This window comes from Pundamilia nyererei, unplaced genomic scaffold (genome assembly GCF_000239375.1).
Source record: "Pundamilia nyererei isolate P.nyererei 1_Seehausen unplaced genomic scaffold, PunNye1.0 scaffold00068, whole genome shotgun sequence".
Lineage (NCBI taxonomy): Eukaryota > Metazoa > Chordata > Actinopteri > Cichliformes > Cichlidae > Pundamilia > Pundamilia nyererei.
Window position 1 is genome coordinate 1,417,075 of NW_005187469.1, and position 23,413 is coordinate 1,440,487.

General features: G+C 42.8%; 2 protein-coding genes across 3 annotated transcripts in view; one reads left to right on the plus strand and one right to left on the minus strand.

The window, feature by feature from the left end:
* LOC102199382 (sphingosine kinase 1) overlaps positions 1–15,498 on the plus strand; it is a 39,447-nt gene extending 23,949 nt beyond the window's left edge. Inside the window, exons 3-5 of the mRNA XM_005736260.1 lie at positions 3,422–3,516; positions 5,180–5,295; positions 11,448–15,498. Of these exons, the coding sequence (XP_005736317.1) occupies positions 3,422–3,516; positions 5,180–5,295; positions 11,448–12,306 (1,070 nt within the window). The 3' untranslated portion in view covers positions 12,307–15,498. The remainder of the gene's footprint in view (positions 1–3,421; positions 3,517–5,179; positions 5,296–11,447) is intronic.
* A 5,746-nt stretch (positions 15,499–21,244) lies between these two features.
* The window catches only part of ube2o (ubiquitin-conjugating enzyme E2O), a 44,073-nt gene continuing 41,904 nt past the window's right edge, over positions 21,245–23,413 (minus strand). Inside the window, exons 21-23 of one of the 2 annotated variants that reach the window (XM_005736261.2) lie at positions 23,066–23,123; positions 21,715–22,552; positions 21,245–21,338 (exon numbers count right to left, since the gene is read on the minus strand). In XM_005736261.2, coding sequence (XP_005736318.1) covers positions 21,311–21,338; positions 21,715–22,552; positions 23,066–23,123 — 924 coding nt within the window. In that variant the 3' untranslated portion in view covers positions 21,245–21,310. Of the gene's footprint in view, positions 22,553–23,065; positions 23,124–23,413 lie in introns of both variants that reach the window. The other variant, XM_013911646.1, reaches the window with a different exon arrangement.

Consider the following 23,413-nt stretch of genomic DNA (forward strand, 5'->3'; position numbering starts at 1 on the left):
ACACACACACACACACACACACACACACACACACACACACACACACACACACACACACACACACACACACTCGGTATGTTGTGCTGTTTAACTGTCATCACCTGCTGTCATGTTGCTGGAGGAGTGCAGCTGCTTAAAGATTGCTGCGGGCAGGAAACGTAAAAAGCAAGGTGGAGGTTCATTAAGCTGCCTTTAGCTGGAAGATTAAGGTCGACAGGAGGACGAGGCTTTCTGTTACCTTACATGCACTTAAACCATCACAACAGAGGAATTTGATATGTGGAGAACTGTAATGTCATTTGTGAGGCTGTCATCTCAAGAAGAATGGCATTTAAGGAAGTGCACCCAAACAGGATTTGTTTATTTTCAAGTGACACGGTGCTCTTGCAGCTGTTCAAGCCCTTGCAGGAGCTGATGCTTCAGTGCCACAGATGGGCCGGTCAGTCAGCTGGTGGCAGGATTTTACTGTAAGCCAGTAGGCTGAGATTGATGATAAAGTCTTTATAAAAGTAAGTCTTACCACTTCCCAGCCATTATAGTAATGCCTGCAGGCCCATTTGTAAATGGGCCTTTCAATATTCAAAGGGACCTAAAAACTGCATATATCATATCACTGACCATCGGGTTTTAAAAAACAATTGAAAAGTTTGTGGTTTGGTGACAGCATGCAGTGTAGAAAAGAAAATCACACAGGATGTTGACTTTTACTACAATGTTTTCTGTGAAACAGCATGTATTTGATTATGGGCTGGAATCTGTCTTCATCGTGATCCTCTCACAGTGGCCTGTAATCTTCTGTTGTAGCCATCTGCTGCCCTCGTTTTCACAGCTCTGCCAATCTGTGCCAATCAGTTCCAGAGTCAGTCAAATGTTGCTCAACATGAAATTGCAGTCGGTACATTGCTGTTAAGTACCTGTTCAAAGCTAGAAACACAAAAGTTCAACAGCACTTCATTTTGTCTCCTCTCCACTGCAGCAACTACTATAAAAACCATAACAAGCAGTTCCACCATCCCCTAATGGTTTGACCGATGTGAGGAGCTATCCTTCAGCCACACCGCAGTGTTGCTGCTCTGCAGCTTTGTTGCTGATTGGAGGCCTTTTAAACCTTTTCAGTGTTCAGACTCTGCGCAAATAACTAAATGTGATGTGACTGGACTGATGAGGAGGAATTGATTCCTTCATTCTGTGGGTTTCAGGGAAGAGGAAGTAGAAAGAAAGGAAGAAAAAAATAGATCCGTCACTAGAGAGAAGTGCATGTGTGTCTGTGTGCTGGGTTAATTAATGCATGGAATCTGCATGTATCTTTGCATTAAAATCAGAACTTTAGGCATTTTTACAGAAGTAACCCAGTAATGAATTACTTCATATTTCTTCATATTTCACGTTCTGCTATTTATGGTATGTAATGATCGGTTCTCAGAGCTGTGAAAATGTGGTCTGGTCCGAAAAGACACCAGGACCAAACTGGCTCGCAACGGCACTGGAGGCGTATTAGTGTATTAGCATAACTAACAGGCTGCTGAATGAGAGCAGTGTCTGGTTTCTGTGTTCCTATTTAAAAAAACAAACCCATCTTCAACAAAGCAGTGCGTGGTGGTATAAAAAAAAAAAAAAAAAAAGATGTTCTTAATAGCTTTTGTAAATATGAAATATAAGCACCATGTTGAATATGTAATACTAAATGTCTAAATACTTGATACTTTTAGTGGGGATACAGTGAGAAATCCAGTGATTCCATTATTTCAACAACCTAAAGTCCAACTTTACTGAAATGCTTCATCGTTACCTTAATTTTTTTTCTTATCTAATCAAATGAGAGAATGATTGCTGCTTTGTAAAGAAAAAATAAGAAATATGAAACACAGAAACACAAACCAGTGGTGCTGCTGTGTGTGTGAGTGTGTGTTTTACGCCTCAGAGCACTTCTTCTGCCCTTTAACCTTGAAACTGTTGAGAAGAGTCTCCTTCTGACTCTGACACTGTCTGTCCTTGGGCTCTACAAGAGCAGACAAACGCGAATGGAATATTCAAAAACCTGATTAAGAAAACTCACGAGGCTTGTGCGATAAAATGTTCAGATGTGACACGCGTGTGTACGGCTGTTCGATATAACGATATATATCGGATGACGATATAAAAACGTCTATGTTTTATTTTACGTTATCGTTTGTTTCGTGGTGTCGCAAAATAAACTCTTTACGGCAATATTTTTCCATCGTTAATTTCTTAAGTTCTCTCTTTCTCTTATATTTTATATAACCACACTAAGGACGGACAAGCGCCTCTTTTTATGTGTTGTGGTTAGCAACAACGACGGTAAAACCATCGCGTGTCCGCTTGTTTATGTTCCTCATAAACCTTTCACAATAAAGCTCAAGATCCTGTTGAGACTTTTCAAAATAAACTGAATCACATGAAAGAGCAGATTACTTACGGATGAGAAGTTAAAAAAAGAGCCGCCAGGTGCTAAAAAATAGACCTTAGACTCAAACGCAAAAAGAAAACGGTGGCCGTTACAACTTATGTCTAAAAATGTAAAGTTTCATGCATCTGTTAAAACACTCGACTCCAGCTACATGACGCGCAGCTGGAAACACTTCCCGCAAGTCGAGCTGCCCGAGATTCACAGAATTTACAGAAAATGTTACATTTTTGTGATTTATATCGTTATCGGGACGATAGAATTCTTATATCGGGATATGAGCTTTTGGTCATATCGCACAGCCCTACACGTGTGACAGCCTTACAAACACAAAACCTTCTAAATACTCGTGGTTTTGATGTTGTGGTTTGTTGGTATGTCCACAATAATTAGTTTTTGGGGGGATTTGTCACCTTTTTTCTGAACTTTTGTACACGTGTACCTGCTTTCTACCCATCTGGATTTTTTCTCCTCATTTTAAAGTCTAAGCTTTAATCAGGAACACCAAAAAGTAGAAAAGTTTACTCCTGTACCATCCAAGCAGCTGGCCCATTAGCGACAGACGCGCATCAGATTATTCATTCTCGGAGTAATTTGACAGAGTGCTCCTGAGTAATTTAGCTCTCTCAATCTAATTGGCGGTGTGACAGGCGCTTCATTTAAGACCATGTATCAACTTTCCCTCCCACGGTGATACTTTAATTTGGAAACTGAAGGGAAGGAAGACTAAAACTACAGGAGGAGCAGGGATCTACTCAGACTGCCTCAGGTGTTCGTGTTTGTGTCATGTTGCTGTCTTTTGGCTGTCCTCGCACAGCTATGCTATTCAGCTGTAACACAAGTAGCTACACCTCTGAGGGCCAACCATGACCTTCCTCTGAGGAGGAATGAAGCTGACATTTTGAGAAGGTGTCCCCCTTTTCAGATTTCTCTTCCAGGAAAGACAAACCTGCATGAGTCAACATACTTTACATATTTTCTCTGTTTGTCTTGCAGAGCGGCAGAATCACGCTCGGGAGATGGTGAAAGAGGCCGACCTGTCGCAGTGGGACGCTTTAGTCATCATGTCAGGAGACGGACTTCTGTATGAGGTAAAGACACACACGTGCACTATGTTCATAACCAAAAACACCACCGTAATCTCAAAACCAATCCAGCTGGAATATATGAACTCAGCTGTTTATTTATTCAAATATACTTTTTATAAACTGTATGTATGCCAATCAAGTATGTTTCATTTGGCCAGATTCTATTAAAAATAATGTTTTACATCGTTTTATATTTACATAAAAGCAAATTATGTGAAATCAGCATTTTTGGGCATAAATGTTTTGATTGTATGGTCATTTTTTTAAAGACATGGGCAATTTCTGACATTTATTAGACAAATAACTAAAAATGTAGCCTGCCAATCAAAAAAGAGCAGGCCAGTAGAAACAGCAGTCAGCTACTCAACCCACCAAATTCACCTCACAGTCATCCATCACACAGACAGTGTTAGGTTAAATGTACATAGACTCTGCCTGGGTTATTTCGGTCTAAAATGGTTAAAATTGCATTCCTAAAAGGTAAAATGAGTGAGTACAATGGCGTAAACACACTAGTTTTCTATTCTCTCTGTGAGCACACGAATATTAGCACTCCACAGTACTACAAAAGATTGTGCTACCAGGCTGGATGCTGACTGTTGGAGCCTGACCAATACCGGACTTTTGGAGCTGATGACAATGACGTGTTAGAGTTGAAATGGGAAAAATCATGGGTTATTGTTTCTCCCCACCACAGTATTTCATACAATACTTGCTACATAGAATATATACATATGTACAATGCTAGAAATTTCAGCAACACAGTGTAGCATTGGTTAGCGTTGTCAGCCCACACAGAGGTTTCCTAGTTTGAACATTTCAGCCAGCAGGAGCTTTTCTGTGTTTTCTCCTCTGCCTGCATGGATTTTGTTCAGGTCTTTGGTTTCTTCCCACGGTCCAAAGACGTGCGTATTCGGTTGATTGGTGATTAATTTATGTTAACCCTATGATAAACTGGCATCATGTCTCAGGTGTACCCTTCCTTTTCTCCTATGACAACTGGGATAGGCTCTAGGCCCCCACGACCCTGAATTGGACAAGCAGTTAAAAAAGTGTATGGATGGATTGGTGGTTGGAAACTTGCTGTGCAGATGCCATTCGACTCTGCTGCACTGCTGCATGCACTGCAGGTGTTTCTAAGAGTATCATAAACTGTTGATATGATATCAATATTTACAACCTGCATTACTGTACTTTCAGCAAAAAATACATTGTAAATGCAAGTAAACTATGGACAAAATTGGGCCACACTTTCTCTTGATATCTGAATGTAGCTGCTTTCATCAAACACCTTGTGAAAAGAATCATTCTAAAGAGCTCACTGAAGTAAAGCGTGTGACTGTAACAGGATACCACTGCTGCAGCAAGTCAGTTTATGAAATTTCTTCCCTCCTAAATATTCTATGATCAGCTCTAAGTGCTATTATTGCAAAGTGGAAGTGTGTGGGGACCACAGAACCTCAGCCTTACAGTTCCAAACCTCCTCTTGCATTAACATCAGCGCAAAATCTTAATTGCATGGCTTTCCACGGTCACCAGCTCCTGCTGGTTTGATGTGCAGGTGGCCCCGTACTTTGGTCCATACAGTGTATATCTGTCACTGGCTAGCTGACACAGTAAATTTTTCAGGCCACCTTACTGAGGCTGTATTTTCTGTGTGCGTCAGGTGATAAATGGTCTGCTAGAGAGGCCAGATTGGGAGGAGGCCATCCGGACACCGCTGGGTATCCTTCCTGGTGGATCAGGCAACGCCTTGGCTGCATCCATACATCATTACTCTGGGTGAGGCACGCACACACATGCACAAATCAGTCATCAGCACTCTGTAGAAACCTCAAAACCTTGAACCTTTTTTTTTTCCAGTTTTGGACTGTTGGATAGATAAAGTAAAACTTTATAAGACATCATCTTAAAAATAAAGATCTTTTGGTTTTGCAATTTTAAAATTACGCTAATAATTAATGAGCAGATTAATCGGTAGTAAAAAATGATTCGTTTCTCATGATGAACCTCTGGTGTAGAGCTCCACCGAAACCAGTCCAGCCAGTCTGTGAACATGCCAGCCTGAGCCACACCATTACACGAGCAGCATGCACATACCTGTGGTTAAGTGATTTAAATCGCATGCAGTGTGTAGTTTCAACCAAACAGTAGCTGTCATTAGTAATTACTTTCTTAGCAAGTGATTGTAGCAGGAGGAGGTCTGTCTATTTTTATTCTCACGTAAGAACAAAGATCTGCAGACAAGGACTCTGAATCGTGGCTCTGATCCCTTTAAGTGTGGTTCAGTGGGGCCTGTTGAACCTTCTGTTTCTCATCAGTCATTTAACAACAGCTTTTTCTGTAAAATGTTGTGGACATGTTACAGAAATCAATAGGGCGTATTTATGTGCAGCGTTGCTGTAGATACAGCATCTTTTGCACAGCTGAACCTCAGACACACATGGTCCTGACTCCTTTTGGTGCTTTTCGTTGTAAAATGCACTCCTCTCATCTGAATTAATTATTCATGACTCATTCAAATGGGTTATTGTTTGGAGATCATTCAGCCTGAACACAGAACAGAAAGAAGTCAGAGGGACAGAAGATAAAGGAACTCGTTTACTCTATACATGCAGTGACATTTATTATAACACAAATACATACAAGCAGCTTACTCGCGTATCACACACTATCCCTGCAGTGACACAGTTTGGTCTGTAGTTAGTGGGAAACTCAAACACTCAGAACACAGTTGATGGGAGGAGTTTAAAAATCAGTTAACCACATATCACCTAATAATAAAGCTGTCCTCAGCTGATATCAGCATATGTATCAGACCACGTTTATCTGTAAATGTTCATGTAGCATAAACTGTTACTAACTACTGTCTAAAAAGAAAAAGACCAGTGGCGTTGTTTATGAAGTACAGTGTCATCGGTTTGAGTCTGAAACCTGCAGTACATCAGGGGTCAAGGACATCGTAATGATCCCTGAGGGCTACAATCAGCAGAAGTCACTCAACCATCAACCAAACAGTTAAATGCAATAAATATAACATCATAACACAGAAACATCTGGAATAAAATATTAACATTAAAAGCTGTTATTTAAAAGGTCAGTGGCAGCAGATGTTATGTTTTCCTTTTTTTAATTATCTGTGCAATAATAATGATGATGATGATGATGAGAAGAAGAAGCATACCTTGTTTTTTGTTGTATTTTTTTTCCAGTTTGCAGTAAATACTGAACCATTTATTGGTTACATGACATAATTTACTCATTGCCTTCATATGCTGGGCCAGTGACTCCTAAATCATCTTCTTGATGTGTCAGGACTCTTTATGCACTCATACTTCCTTGTAATTACCAGAAGCATAAAACAGGACTGTCACTCTTAGCAGGGCACGATGCCAAATCATCACTTTGTGCGGCCGTTTCTGTTGCATCTTAACATGATGCTGCAGTCACATTAGAGAAAACAGTGGATGGACACTGGGGCACGTCCAAATTATTGCATTTGTGTGCAGTGAACGAAACAGTCTTGACAACAATCTTTTAAATGGTCAAGTCAAAGAAAGAACCAGGTATGGGCGACTCGCAGTCAGTTGCCATCTTCAAAGCAACTGGATTTGAAGATTTGAAACATGATTAACAAACACAGCCTTGATTTTATGTAGGAATATAACAAGAGTGCAACCAGTTGCAAACCAGTCGAGGCCCCAATTGCAAAGAGATGTTTTACAGACAAGTTGCACAAATCAACACAGACTGATTGATTGATTGCAACATGTTGCCCTCAGGGTGTTGCTGGTTAAGTTGACCAGTTGGTCACTGTAGCTACTTGCAGTTGGTCTCCAACAGCCATTGCCTACAATTGTTTCTTGGTTAAGGACTTGCATCTCTGTTTAAGTGGCTCGTGTCAGGTGTTCTCAGTTCTTCTTACTGGTATTTATTTCCACTAATAGGCAGCTCACACCACTGGAGAGTGTACGTGCCTAAATCATCCCTTCGTTTGGTACCAAAACATGTGACTCGCAGTTAATTTTCTTACAGGTGGTTGGTTTGTTTCATAAAGATGTGGCTTCTTGGTCCATTTCTATACAAATTTGCGTCCCTCTATGTAAACAGCTTTTGAACTGTGGCTTCTATTTGTGTGTTTAGATATTCTGCTCTTTATACTCTAAAGTCACCATGTGGGAAATGGGGAAAAAAGCTTGTTTAAGTGCTTTGAGGCGCTTCCTTTTCAAGCTGCTTCTTTTTTTGTAGGTCACATGAGCTTTATCTGAGCGCCTCGCTGTTTTATTTAATTAAATAATTTTTCACTCAAGTGTTGTTTTTTTCGGCGGGTGTTTTTTGTAGTCAAGCAGTTTTTTGTCCTGCTGTCTTGGATTTAAAAAAATAATAAGGGGGGGATTCCAGACTGAATAAAAGTTAAAGTGAATATAGTCAAACTGAAGAAAACACCTCTCACTGGTGGTTTATTCTTTCATCTGCCAATCAGCTTCTCATCTCAAACAATAGTCTTCCAGTGAGAGCGGCAGCAACAATGGGAGGAAGGGACCAGATTCTGCATTGTTTACTCTCCTCTCACAGTCCCGGGGCATCCAGAAAATCTCTCCCTCTCTGTCCTGCAGTAGCCCTGGCCAGATTGTATTTGGTATTATTCCCAGCTGAATGTCGGGTTCACCGAGGCTACGTGGATCAAACGAGCGACAGCTAGAATGTATTTGGTGTTATGCAAAACACTGGCAGTGTGCAGGTTTGCTGGCTGAGGGTCTAATTTGCTTCTGAGCAGGAGCTACAACGTCATCCAACCATCAATGGCAAGCCATACAGTTCTATATCGCTTGTCACAACGGTACCACCCCCACCACATCCGTCATCCCATCAGGAGAGCAACAGATTTATTGCCCACTCAGACAGGAATAACAAGGACATGACAGAGAGCAAAGCCCACAGCGCCAGGCGCACCACTGATGCTGTGGACACATGACAGAAGACTCCGCGGAAGCGGCAGGCCCTGACAGGAGTCCTGGATGGGTGCAGCAAGGCTTCGCCGCTTAACTAACACCAGCAGCTTCAATATGTGTCTGTCACAGGCTGTAGTCTCCCAATGCTTCAAAGCTACCACCATTATTCCAGTTTGAAAGAGACCAACCACTTAAGTGAGCTACACTAACATTCAGACCTACTGACTGTAAATAAAAGATGGATAGATATGGAAAACGGCCCATTGGCTCCCTCTATCCATGACTTAATTTCACACTTTCCTGATGAGTTAGTTGTTGAATACAGTGGGATGTTTGTGTTGTAAAATGTGAATAAATATGTAAGTCAAAGTCTAAGAGGATAAAGCACATTTTTAGTGCAGTTGTACTTTTATCCTTCTTTTGGACTCTAATCTAATCTATTAGTTGTAATCAATGAGATTTTAAACTAGTGATTGAGAACCTAAAGCAATTAGAAAATGTTTACACAGGTCAAGTGATCCAGGAGGTCATTTTTATATGTTCTTATCCATGAGTGAGACCCACAAATAGACCTTGATGCATCATCAGTGAGCAGAAGAGTGTGTGTTATAGTTAATGTCACTGCATGTTTAATATAGGAGAGAAATTAGTGCATTGAAATGTGGACAATAAATGCAGTTTAACCTCGGTGTTCCTCAAGGCTGCATACTGGGACCCCTTCTGTTCTCATTCATGTTCCTGTCCACTTCACACACAGTGAATACGGCTGCGCACGACACCACAGAAACAGTAGTTCTCAGATTAAACTCAAGCGATGACTTATGTGCTAAACACCTTTAAGACACTTTGCTTTTCATCGGTGGACATCAGTCAAAGGAAGATGGCTGCCGTTCTTGAGCCTCCATCTGAAGCTTTTTTCTGTTAACACCGAGCTTCTCCTCCACATTGTTGCTGTGCACTTACTCTATACTTTAAGGTATTGTACAATGAAGAGCTACTTTTGGCTGGTTCCCTATTCACAAGGTAGGCAGGTAGCTCCACATGTTCTGTTTTTGTTTTTTGACATCAGATGGCCTTTCTGGCGCAACCCCAAAGGGATTTGTGTCTCCTCCTGGGATCAAACCGGTGAGCTTTCATTTGTTAGGTAAATCACTAAACTTAAGATCGTGTACCATGATTGGCCAAATATTTGACTATTCAATATTTGTTCGTTGGGTAAGCATTCAGTTTTTCATTTTGGGTATTTGAATCTCTCTTGTTAACCTGCTTTATTTCACCTCATTGTTGCTAACATGTTGCTAAATGTTTGACATTTTTATGCCACAAACAGCATCCTGCTGCTCTCTGATCACGTCTTGCTCTTTCTTCTGACATTGACAGAACTATCTCTCTGAAAGTAAATGTTGCTGAAATCTGCACACAGTTGCACGCTGCTCACAAAGGTTTATTTCTTTGCTCTTTATTACCCCAAACAATCCAAGAGCACGTCTATAAATCATGTTGTGGTTCGGTGCTCTATAAATTGAATTAATACCTTTAACACATAAAACTGAGAGGCGAAGCAGGATGAGCTGGAAATCGCCTTATAATCAGATTATTTCTTGACCTTTTTACCAGAGCGTGATTATACAGTAACAGAGCTGTGAAAATGTAGATGAGTTTGTTTGGAAAGCTAGACTGATGAATAAATTCAGGATGTTGAATATGGAGATATCTGAGCTCCGCTGAGACGTCCATTCCTCGCTGTAATTGGCCGTTGGCTGTAACAGCCGGCAAATCTGTGGGTGCGTGTTAACGTGACCTTCCACCTCTGTATCCGTTCTCCCAGATGGGGTCGTCTTTGTTATCTGAAGGCCCACACTGTCCTTCGCCTACACCCCCACCCTCTGAGCTTTGTAGGGGCTCCACCTCTTCTCTCCCCCACCTCAGTGATTTCAGATAGCACAACAAGGTCGCTGTTAGCCCTGTATTGTATAACGCCACTTTTTAAAGTTCACTTACAAAAACACAAGGATGCCTTGACCCACTTCCTAAAAGTACAGAAGGAGCCTTTCTGTTATATTTTGGTGTCTTTATCTTGTGTTTGAAACCAGATTTTTTTAACTGCCTCCTCCTGCCAGACTGATGAGGGGAAACTCTGTCTGCAGAGTCTCAAATGATTTGCTGTTGATATTTTATGAACTGAAACATAAATCAACACTGAAAATCAGCTTTAGTTTAGTTGAGGGTCTAGATATGTTTCCAGTTTGGATCAGACGCCTCTGCTTTACATTACAAAAGCCCGTCGCTCACATTTAAATAGATTTCATTGCAAATAATGATTAAATGGAACCAGAATGGAAGCTGTTCTGAGGTGGATGTTTCTCTTTTTATAAAGAAAGCTTGGATTGTGGATCAGGAGCTAGAGCAGGTCATTTCGCAGTAAGTCTGTGGAGGAGATCTCCACCTCCACAGTTTGCATGTTGACGTGTCCTTGGGCAAAATGCTGAACCCTTAAACCTGCTCCCCTCCCATGTGACTGAGTGTGCAGCAGGAAATGCATAAATGTGCTTGTACAGAACAAAAAACACAAGGAGAATGTGGCCTGTAGAGGTGATTTCTAAATTAAGCTGTAGCAATAAAATAAATATAAGCGGTCTTTGGGTTTTTAAATGTCTAACTTGCATATTTACATGTAAACATTTCAAAATCTTGTCGTATATTTACTTTAAGGCTGAATATTCTGATTATTTAATAATATGCACACTGCTTTCTTGATTAACTGATATATTGTTGTGAGTTGTTATTTTTAAAAATCACATTTATCCAACAGCTGAAGATGTACAGTTAACAACGACATTAATTAATCACCACAATACATCCTAAATAATTTACTTACAAATCACTTATAATTTATTCATGTGGTTGTTTCAGCCTAACTGTGGTCGTGTCTGAAAGCAGGAGCTGCCATGAAGTGTTTAAATGTCCCCTCTCCTCCTGCAGAGCCTCTCCTGTGACCAGCGAGGAGCTCCTGGTCAGCTGTGGCTTCCTGCTCTGCAAAGGTCTGGTGTCCCACATGGATATGGTCTCCATCCATCTCTGCTCCAGCCCCCGTCTCTTCTCCTTCCTGTCTCTGGCCTGGGGCTTTGTAGCGGACGTCGATATAGAGAGCGAGAAGTACCGTCACTTTGGCGCCGTCCGCTTCACCATTGGCACGCTGGTGCGGCTGGCCTCTCTCCGTGTCTATAAGGGCAGGCTGGCTTACCTGCCCGCCACCAAGGACCACAACAGCGAGGAGGCTTTGAGGAGTAACACAATGCTCTGCAAGGATCGGGTCCCCCCCGTGACACTACCTGCTGTCAGAGACTCCTCCTTCCACAACTCCTGCCACTCCAACAACTCCCTCAAAGTGAGGCGGGTGGAGAGCACGCCTTCCCGAAGCGCCACCAAAGCCCTCCCCGGCCCACACGATTCCCTGCTGCCACCTCTGGATCAGCCGCTGCCCGACGACTGGGTGGTGGTGCCGGAGGAAGACTTTGTCCTCATGCTGGCCATGTACCAATCCCACCTGGCGGAGGATCTCCTGGCGGCACCGGAGGCCACCCCGGACGACGGCGTCATTCATCTTTTTTACGTTAGAGCGGGGATATCGCCCACCGCGCTGCTGAGGCTGTTCCTAGCTATGGAGAAGGGTGCACATCTGACTACTAACTGCCAACATCTGGTGTACACTAAGGTGCGGGCGCTCAGGCTGGAGCCGTACTCGCCCAAAGGAATAATTACAGTAGACGGAGAGGTGGTGGAGTACGGCCCAGTACAGGCCGAGGTGCACAGAGGCCTGTCGAGGTTAATCACTGGATGAGACTGAACAATCTCGACTGCCCGCTTTCATCTCTGCTCTGTGACGGCGTTTAACAATAAATGTGTTTCACCTGTCGCATCAGGAGCTGTGCAGCTGCAGGAGCAAAGCAGCGGATTCAAGCCTCCTGATGTTATTACATTAAACTGCCATGAAAGGAGTGTTCAGTATTAGACAAATAATGAAACAAACTCCAAATAATGCCATCAATTACACTAAAAATGACTTTTTTTCAAGCTTAGGTTGATATTTTATTATTAAACATTCTTTTCACAATAAGAGATTTTAGTACAGATATTTTGACCTGTAAATCAACACAAACTGAGTCCGTTCAAAGTTGATGCAATTGGCTCATTTCAAGCTCCATACTAGAGTAACATCAGTGGCTCCACAGTGTAGTGGTTTACACGCCCCAGTTCTAATTCCAGGAAGAGACACAAATCTCTAAACATGCGTAAAGCCCTGTGTGAAATTTGGGAACAGCCAAAACTGACCTTTTTATTATTCACAGTTAGCTTCCCTTCCCTTAAAACTGCTCGACGACATCAGAAAGATTCAAGAGTAGAGAAACAAATGTCTCAAACTGAGTGTTCAGCTCAGTTTTTCCTCACTTCCTGAAGTCTGTGAATATGTTTCTTTAATGGTTTTTGTTTTGTTTTACAACATTTGAAAAAAGAGGAAATAAACATTAATTTAGCAGCACAAACAATTCAAAAAGATCTGATGTAACAGGCTGTTATTGTGAAAAGATTTCATTTAAAAGTATTAAGCATCATTAGGTTTTTAATTCAGATTATTTAATGTGACTGTTAATTTAATACTGAACACTCCGAAGCCATGACTGTGTGAACTGACGGCAGTCCTGCCTCATTTGAGCTAAAACACAAACACATAAAGACCCACACGTTTCATCATCCATTCATCAAACGTTCAGCCTCCGGAGAACGAAAATCCATCACCATCTTTTTCCCGGCGTCTCGTTTCATCGCGGCTGCACGAACAGCGACGTTTGTCTGCGTCGCAGCAAACACATCAGCCAGAATTACAGCATCTTATGCAACGACGGGGGATTAGTTTTCTCTGGCCTTTACACTCCTCTGCAGTGCAGCGTGTTTGTGTCTGTTTGTGTGAGAGAGGCTGAAACTCGTAAATGAAAGCCTTTATGGACCTGACCTTCAGGAGGGAAGGTGCTCGTCTGTGTCACGGGCGACGCCAAGGCAGGAAAACGTCTGTTTCTTCATGTTATCTTAAAGTGAACCGCAGCTAAGCACATTGTATAAATAATCATTAGATATAAGTATTTATATTTAATTTATTTATATTTATTTTATCATGTATCAGAGCTTCGTGGGGCGCTCCTGCACCAGCGTTCCTGGTTTCTGATCAGAGGCCGTCACGTTGTTTCGCTCTCTGAAGAGTTTCTCATTGTTGCCTTAAACTCGTTAACTTGATCCTGTTTCTTAAAAGCACTAAAGGGTATTTCACACATTCAGTAGCGCCTCCCCAGTTCCCGATTTTTAAACCAGCCACGTTAACTTGTCCAAGCAGAATTGCGTCCAACATATCTTCATCCAGCCTAGAGGCTGTGTGGGCCTCAGCAAGTGAATCACACCAAAATTTAAGTAGAAGTCCTACTGGAACGTTGGGAAATTGACTTTCAGCTGTGGAAGCTGCTGCCTGGCATCAGTGGATCCAGACTTGTCTGGGGGAGAGTTGTTCCCTGATTGCCAAATTTAATAGATTACAAATACGAATATGTATTCCATCGTTTAAGTGAATCACGGGTTAGAGTTGGGGTCACTGATGGCGACGGGTGAGAGTGAATGTAAAGAAGCAATCCACCTTAAAACACAGTAAACAAGCGGTCACACCCACAGAAATCTCACACAGCTTTGGCACCGTTTTCACGTTCATATTTCCCTCGTGACTCAGACTTTCTTTTGGCACGAGATTTTCATAAAGCTGCAGGAAAACATCAGAGGAGGAAAATTCGTTAGAGGTTTTGTTGACATAAACAGGGTGTGAAATCTGCGAGGCGATTGCTGCGCTTCCATCTTCACTTGCGACAGTTTTCAGTTTTTGTGTGTTTTTTTTGGTTTCGCAGGATGAAACCGCTCCAGTGAAAAATGTTCACAGGCACATTTTGTGTGGATGTGAATTCTGATTAAGCCCGATTTGTTTTTACACTCGCAACAAACAAAACTCCCTCAGCCGTGTCGTCGTGCTGCATGCCGGACCTTAAAAGCCGCAGAGCTCTTTGCCCGTTTAGAAAAACCACTACACCTCCAGCAAGTGTTTAAGTGCTCACGGGTGGAGTTTCTCCCTCAAACAGCTGTGGCTCTGCTCCTCCTCACTTACGTGATGCTCTCTGCCATCCCGTCATCCTCACCATAGCACCCATCATCTTCTTCTGCTTTCAGCCATCTATTTGTTGCTTTTGGTGCCACTGCAGAGCAGTCACAGCGCACACACAGTGGCAGATTTATCATCACCGAGGTGTCCTTAGCATTGAGCTTTAAATCACAGAAAAATGGCTGCAGATTTCAAAATGTTTGTGAACACTGAGGAGCCTTAAACAGGGGTTTTGGGTGGAGCTGGTTACACAGAGTGTGAGGGAGTGGACATGGAGGAGGAGAAGGGGGAGATATTGACTTGTTAAATGCTGCATGAGGTGGGCGGTGTTGTGTTCCTTCCCCCTCACCCCGGGAAATCATTGGGGAACATTAGTAGACTGTCCAGATGCAGTGAGTCAGAGGAGGACGTGTTTCACTTCAAGCTGAGCAGTAAAATGAGGGAGGGGAGAGGCGACGGTGATCTTTAAGTCCACACACGAAGGAAAGTTGTGGAGCTTCGATGTGCCTACAGAGTCGCAGTAAACATGCTGATGTTTCCATGTTTTATTCAACACGCCAACGACTGTTTGAATCTGCAAAGGCTCAATCGTTAGAGACCAAAATTTGTTCCCTCTTCCGTGTTTTTTGCACAACGTACGCTTGTTGCCAACGCCACGTTAAAGCCTTCGTGGGACGTCGAGGTTGTGCTTCCATAGTATAAGTGAATCACGGGCCCTAATTTAAGTTTGTGCAATCGTGCTGGAAACCTGCTCGGTCCAGCTGGGGGATGAAGCAGGATCAACTTGCTATGATGTTCAATTATCTGGAAATTTGACTAAATTTAGAAGAAAAATAAACCTGCTCTTAAGCAGCAGCAGGTTTTCTGCTCTGTCTGTCTGAAAAAGCAAACATTATGTAACATTTAATTTTTTTTTCTAATGCAGAGTCCATTAGAGCACTTACATCTTTTATTTTTAATTTTTTTTTCAGTGCAGTCAAATGTTTTATGTCCTGTGGTAGTTTCATGTGCCTTGATTGTGCTGCCCCCCGGTGGTTTGAGTGTGGCAGTGCAGTTAACTTGCTACTTTTGGGTCAACTGAAGAAATGCTCATTTGTTTTTTTTGGACACATTTAGAGACACCGATGAAAATATTTTATTATGAAAATTAAAAATATGCGAGAAATGGATTAGCTCTGACACGTGCTGACATCAAGTCTGCTGAATAATCTTATTGACCGATCTCTGATCTGTGCGGGGGAAACCATGGATATGGGCTCAAATTGTGGTCATAAATATTTTGTACTTATAAATCAGGATTTGTATGTGTAAAAAGAATTTGTGTTTGTGTAAAAAAGATTTGTGTGTGGGCTTAGCTAAAAAATAAGTGTGAAACTCTGCACTCAAGTTACAAGTACGAATTTTGACCCCATTTTTCTTCCTTTCATCTGATTGGCCAATGTCACGTCAATCACAAATTTAACAATCCAATCAGAGAACAGATGGGTTTGGCTGTCATACAAAGTATGTACAAAATATTTATGATCACAATTTGAGCCCATACATGGAGAGTCAGACCAGTTTTCCTCTGTAGGTCGATGTGACTGAAAATCCGAGTGATAGGGCGATGAAGGACCTGACGATTTGCTGTTTGTCTTTATCTGCTGCTTCTGAACCGCTGTCATCTTCTGTGTTTCAAAGTTTACGGTGAAGGGAAGACGAGTTGTTTTTATTTTATTTTATTTTTCAGTCATGCTGATTATTAAATGATTGATTCTTTATTCTAAGAGAGATCTATTTTTCCATTTAGATGAATGTAAGTTTTCTAAACTAATCAAATCACTCTACTGACGTGCTTTTGACTGAAACAAATAAATTGAATTATGACAAAAAAGACAAACTAGTGTTTGGTTTGTGAAACGCTGGCTGCGTCCTCCTCCTTCCTGCTGTCAGGATGAACTTCTCCAAAAATCAGATGTTCACTGAAAGGTTTGCCTGCACAGCTTATCTTATATGTAGGTCAGGGACACAGTAATTGCGTCCACGTGGCCTGAATACAAAGGAGGAAGATATCATCATCATCATCATCATCATCATCATCATCATCATCATCATCACCTGCACAAGGACAGAAAACTCAAAGGAGAAAAGTTTAAGTCATGACTGGGTCATGCGTCCTGCATCTAGCTGCATCACAGGGTGATTTTGCAGGTTTACTCTCAGGTGTGTTACTGCTTCAAAACTACACCTGAAGACATAATCTATCACTGACAGGAAACCTGCAACGCAGTTCTTTAAGATTAAATGTTCAAGTTGCTTTACAATTTCTGACATTGGACCAAAATGAGTGGGTAGGTATGCAGCGCTGCAAACCTCTGATCTGGTGTGTTAATGAGGGATGTGTCCAACTCAAATCCACCCTAGGGAGGATTATTGAGGACAAATGTTCCACATTCAGGGCTTTTGATAAAAAGTTATATTAATCTTGAGTAAATATAATTAAATAGTTGTTGAAATTGTGGAGCTCATATGTCTCCACTTTACCAAGATCTGGAAGAAGACCTGGACTGCCATCCTCAGATGAGAGGAAGCTGGTTTGGTTGTTCAGGAACAACCCAGGAGCCACTAAAGCTCAAGGAGTTATTCGAGGGTGCCAACCAAGAAAGAAGCCCCTACTCCAAAATCATCATCTTCAAGCTCGACTCGGCTGCCCACACAAGCCAAACGCCTTCAGGAGAAAAGACTGAGCTTTTTGGTTAGAGGAGTAAATGTGAGGCTTTCAAAGAACACTGTACCAGTTGTCAAGCATGGTGGTGGTAGAATCATGCTTTTGGGCCGTTTTGCTGCCTGTGGTACTGGTACATGACACAAAGTGGTGGAATAATAAAGAAAGACTACCCCTCCAAATTCTTCAGCTTCCCCTCAAATCAAGAGCTAGACAGTTGAAACGTGGACACAGATCTTCCAACACACTAATGATGCCGAACACACAATTATTATTATTTTTTTAAAGTAGATAAAGGCGGATACATTTTAGCCCTGGGTGGATTAGAGAAAATCCAACAAATTCAAACTAGCACACCTAATTCTTGTTTTTTAAAATGATTAAAGATGCTGTACAATCATCCCAACCCTAGAAAAAGAAGAACTCATCAAGAGCCCAAAATTATGACATTCATGCCCATGATGTTCATATGACAATCTCAGCTGATGGGCTGCAGGAAAATCTATTTGTTTTATTAAATTTTCTGCCTCTGCTGACTCGAAATCTCAGTTTCACAGATACGGATTTATTTTGGTTTAAACACCTGGAGACGCTGGTGCCTTCATTTTGACCTCGACCCGGTCTGAGAGCATTTCAGCTTCATCATCTGGAGGGAAAAACAAAAAAAACCTACAACACACCATCTCTCAATGTTTCAAACCATTCGTGTGCTTGAGGCAGTGTAGCTGAACCATCCCCGAGGCTTTGCCATATTCATCTCTACAGCAGCCATAACTCTTTAATTCAACCCAATGAAAAGGGACCAATTCCTTAAACAGTCAGACCAGTGCATTCAACCACCAACTTCCTAATCACCTGTCCAAGTAGGATAACAGGTGAGGCTGGAGCTCATCCAAACAATAGACAAGAAGCAAAGTTCCCTCCGGACAGGTTGATAATCCAGCGTTAAGAAAACGATCATCCGTGCTCATGTGCCGCTCCGTACACCTGCATACTTTGTTTTTCTTTCCCGTTCACAGCTGCATCAGGGTTTGGATACACAGGTAATTGAACCTGTTCATTTCCAGCATGTCCTCCACTACAGCAGCAGGCTTGATTCACACTGGACCTTTTAGCTCCTCCCCCTTTAACCCAACTTTTTTCTGATTGACTGCAACTTGCAAACAGAAGGTTTGAACAGCAGGTGGGTGGAGCTTCTGTGCCTAAGATAATGATATTCAGGACCTCCCTTCTTTCTGACATCATACAGGTACAAAATAAAATAAATAAAAAGTCACTGTAAGAGCTTGTATCTGACAGAGAAACAGGTTAAAAGTGGAGCAGGTCGCCTTTAATAACATTCATTCATTACCGAGTTTGTACTTTTCAGGTGATTTCCTTCTTATTATTTTTGTATCCGGCACAAATAAAGCCACAAAGCTTCTATGGTAATGCTTGCAAAGTTTAATACATCACTGTACAGTCGTCTTAAAGCAACAAAAGTAAACCATTAAAAAGATGAAACAATAAGTACAATACACACTCAGCATTTTGTACATACTCTACGCCCCGACTCATCACAACTCAAGTTTGTGTTAAATATATACTGTATGTATTCATATATTTCAATATAGTCATGATGTCTGTACAGAGGGAATCAGGCTACAAATTATAACTGAGTTCCTTTTTTTTGTTTGTTTTTTTAAATATTATATCAATAACAGGCCACTGTGGAAATGTAGACATCGTACAGTCAAGTCTTGTGTGTAGCCCATTCGAAAGGCTTAAAGCAACAATGTTACATGCTTTGGCTGTAAAACAAACCTCTCGCAATAATAATAATAATGATAATAATAATAATAATAATAATAATAATGGTTTCAATCTGAAGAATATACACACATACACAGAAAATTATACAAAGCGTCATGGGCTTGATATCCTGTCGGACTTTTCTTTTGAGATCTAGAGATGGATTCACATTTTCTGTTAATGCTTCTGTTGATAAATGAGGACGAGGGCAAAAGATGAAGATGGCGGGAGTAATGTCACCTCCTGGTTCTCGGTGGAGCCGGGGAGGGAAACGCGCTCCTCTTGAGATGTGCGACATTTTACGAACAGCAGCATGATGACAGGAGGTAAAAAAAAAAAAAATTTAAAAAAGGAAAAGAAAAGAAAGGAAGAGGGAAACGATGCTAGAGGCAGCAGTAAAGGCAGTGAAATCATGAAAAAAGGAAAATCTGAGAAGAGGAAAACAAATCACGGATGCCTGATTTCCACATCTGATACAGGGGAAGAAAAAAAAAAAAAGGGGGGGGGAGGTAAAAAAAAAAAGGAAGACAATACAAAACAAAAAAATACCCTCATGTTTATTCGTTTATTAATTATTATAAGTCTCTAAACGCAGCGGCTCTTGGCTTGTTGTTTCTATACGTTCATACTCTTCTGTTACTGCTTTCTCATCCACAAACACTTCTCAGCATCACAGATCAGCACAGGCAGCGCTATTAAAGCATCACAGGGCATGTCTGACCTGTCCAATAATAATAATTACTAATAATATTTAGTAGAATAAGAATAACGAATGCAATTCTTTCAAAAGTTGTAAACACAGAATGCAGATTTTCCTCAGGAAGCACGATTGGACCCAAAGGTTTGAGTTTCACAGCTTTGTGGAAACTTTGTAGCTAAAACCACTTTTTTTTCTCCTTTCATCCAAATGTAAGATATTTACTGTAGAGGCGTCATCCCATTGGCCACTTGAATCAGAAAACTAACTAAAAATGAACAATTAGGCAGATTAATTATATCATCAACATTCATACTCGACTGCAGTTTACGTTCTGATCTAATTCAACTGGGCACGTGCAGTTTGGAGGGGGAACGACTCAGAACACGGCAGCGGTGGGAAGGGGAATGAGAGAAGGGAAAAAAACAAAAAACACTGGAGCAGGATTTTAGTGGTTTTTAATGCGTGTCCAGGCCTGCGTGGGTTAATGAGTAAAGCAAGACACAAGCAGCTCTGTACACAAGAGATCATTAAGAACAATTCAAGTAAGGCAACATGTTGACATGAGATGGCGGAATGGATGCCGTGTGGATTTTTTTTGTTGTCGTTTTTCATTGTTTAAGTTGTGTCATCTGCAGTGATGTGGGGTTGACTACAGTTCAGTGAGTAAAACCACCTGAAATGGATCAAAAGTTCGACGTTGGCGTACGAACCGCCAACAACTAAACTGCGCCACATACACTCGCCCGACTGGCCGCACCGCGTGCTCCTCTGCACGCACACCAAACAGCTACAAACCTCCGGAGGTTGATTCGTATGTAAACTTTGCCACTCGATGTTCGCCGCGTGCTCCGGTGATGAGCGAAGGAAGATGCCAGCGAGCGTGTGGTGGTAGAAGTGGTCTGTGGTTGGCAGTTTTACTGACGTTCGGCCTGTTCTTCTGTGAAGATTCGCGTGAGTGTGTGAACAGAGAGAATTTGGCAGAAAGCGTAACAACCGGTGAGAAAAAGTGGTTTTATGCGCGTCGCCTCTCCCAAACTTGATTGTCCTTTCGTTCGTTCGCTCGTTGTAGTGCAGGATGGTACAGTGATAACATCAGTAGTGCTACAGATAGCTGCAGTCGACCCGTCGCTGACCGGGAGCTGGGCTGTGCAGTTTTTCCAGTGGTACCCAGTTACTTCTTCATCCGGCAAATCCCCCCCCCCATACGGCAGAGGATGCTGGAGGCTAGTGGGATCATGAGAGGGGGTGTAGGAGAGGACATGGCACTGATTCCTCATCTCACTCTTTTTTTTTCTTTTCTTTTTGCATCCACGCCACCACAGTTCTTACTGGCGCCACTTTTTTTCCCCCTTTTCTGTTTTTTTTTTTTTTTTTTTTTAACCTGCGTCCATGAAAAGATGACAGTGTGTGAATGACGAGGCAGCTCCCTCAGGTGTGTGTGCAGGTGGGTGAGTCGCTCTTTATGCTTCGCACTCGTCTGCAGGGACACTGAAGGAAACAAAAACATGATCAAATCGTCGTCCCGAGCAGAGCCCGCTCACGCTCCCGATCAAAGGTGCGGCTCTCTTGCAATCGTGGTTCGATTATGGGGGCAAGAAAAGGCAGAATGTTGTGGAGTTCAGGGCAGCAGGAGCAGTAAAGACTAAGAAATGGAGGTAAAGGTTAAAAATGTGGGCAGTGCTGGGGGCTTAGTGCAGCTCTGGACAGGGGTACAGCAGACAGAAAGCTGTAGCCCCCCTCTCCCAGACAACAAGTAATGGATCCTCCTCGACGGCTTGAGGCGGATGAAAAGGTAGAAGAAGAGGAGGAAAAGGAGCAGGGAACAGTGCAGTGGCATACTGGGAAAGGATGAGGAGGCACTTACTTGTCCTCTGTGTGCTCGGGGATGCCTGCGGCTGCCAGCGCAGCTCGGTACTGCTGCAGCACGCCTCGGACGCTCTTCACGAATCCCTTTGAAAGCGGGAAGAGCGGGAAGCCGATGTCGGGGTAACCGCTGCCCTCCGGGAGGAAGCTTCGGTAGCTCTTTCTCCTTTTCTTTGGTCTCACCACTGGCTGGCTCCCCGAGGAGCCCGCCCCTCCTGCGCTCGCTGCGGCAGAACCCGACTCGGACGTCCCGGTGCGGCTTACGGAGCCGGGCCCCGCAGCGCTGCCCCTGGTTTCACTGCCCAGAGAGCTGTTCCCCAGGTTGCTGTCGCAGTCTGAGTTGTTGCCCAGCTCCTGCTGAGAGGCTGCTGTGGTGGAGGGACTCAGTCCTGAATCCTCCAGCTCCTCCTCCATAATACTGGTGACGCCTGCTCCCGTGTATCCCTCCTCCCCCGCCTTACCGGGGCTGCTGTGGGCCACCGCCACGGGCCCCGATCCCAGGGCCAGCTGCTCATCCAGAGGCTCCACAGATGAAGGTCGGTCCTTGGAGTGCTGAGCCCTGGAGTACGGGTGTGCGGCCTGCCCTCGCTCCGCAGAGTCGTGCAGCTCCAGCCACGACTCCAGCCGGTGGACGAGCCGCCAGCCATTAGAAACAAAGTGCTCCTGGATCTCCTGCTTGAAGACCTCAATGGGATTCTGGAGGAGTTGCGTCATAGACTGCACCATCTTGATCAGAGCCATCTCATTGTAGCAGCGACTGTTCTCGTATCCCTCCTGCAGGCCTCGGTCACTGTCGAAGCCGGCCTCGTTGTAGTAAGGCTCATTGACGAGGATAAGGCCTGCAGGCACACATCAAATCAGGATTTGTGAAAAACAGAAAAATAGCTCAAGACTATGAAATCTGCTAATTCAACTGCAACATTTGAAGCTAAAAGATATCCGAGATTTAAAACCTGGATTCTGTTAGTCTGGCAGGCTGCAGATGTTGTATGGACGTGGTGTCATGTCTGTGTGTGAGGCAGATATATTTAGTTGAGTAACTTCTGAGCAAATGAAAACATGAATAAAACATTTTCAGCTGCAGAGAAGAGAAGCAGCAGTGTGTGTGTGTGTGCTTGGTATTACAGCAATCTGGGGACCTACATCAGTTTCATGTTCACATTGTGGGGACGTGTCTTCCTTGTGAGGACAATGTACTTTGTTAAGTTAGGAATGCAAGCTTTAGAGGTCAGAGTAAGTAAAGGTTAGACCAGGGTGAGAGAAAATCTGCAGGAAATGAAAGTGAGTCAGTGTGAGGTCCTCTGTAGTGATGGATGCACAATCTGTGTGTGTGGGTGTGTGATTGCACTAACCTTGTATCGAGATGAGGACTTGCAACAGGCTGGACTTGCTGGTCCATCTCTCAGTGCCCTGCAGATCACAGCAGCATTAAAACAGCTCAGCACTGACGTCTCTGACTAGTGAACAGTTCACTTAACGCTACAATAAGCTAAAGTAAAGTCGTCCCCAGATTACACTTTTCTCACATTAGATTACAATAAAACATCCAAAGGTACTGTGTGTGTGCAGCCCGGACACTTTAAACCCCAAAACATTCAGCAGTTATACAATTCGTACTTTAGGGTCATATGTTGAGAGTTTAACTGTAACTATAACCTGGTTGGTTACAGTTACAGTGCTGTTTCTAAGTTAGTCCTCTA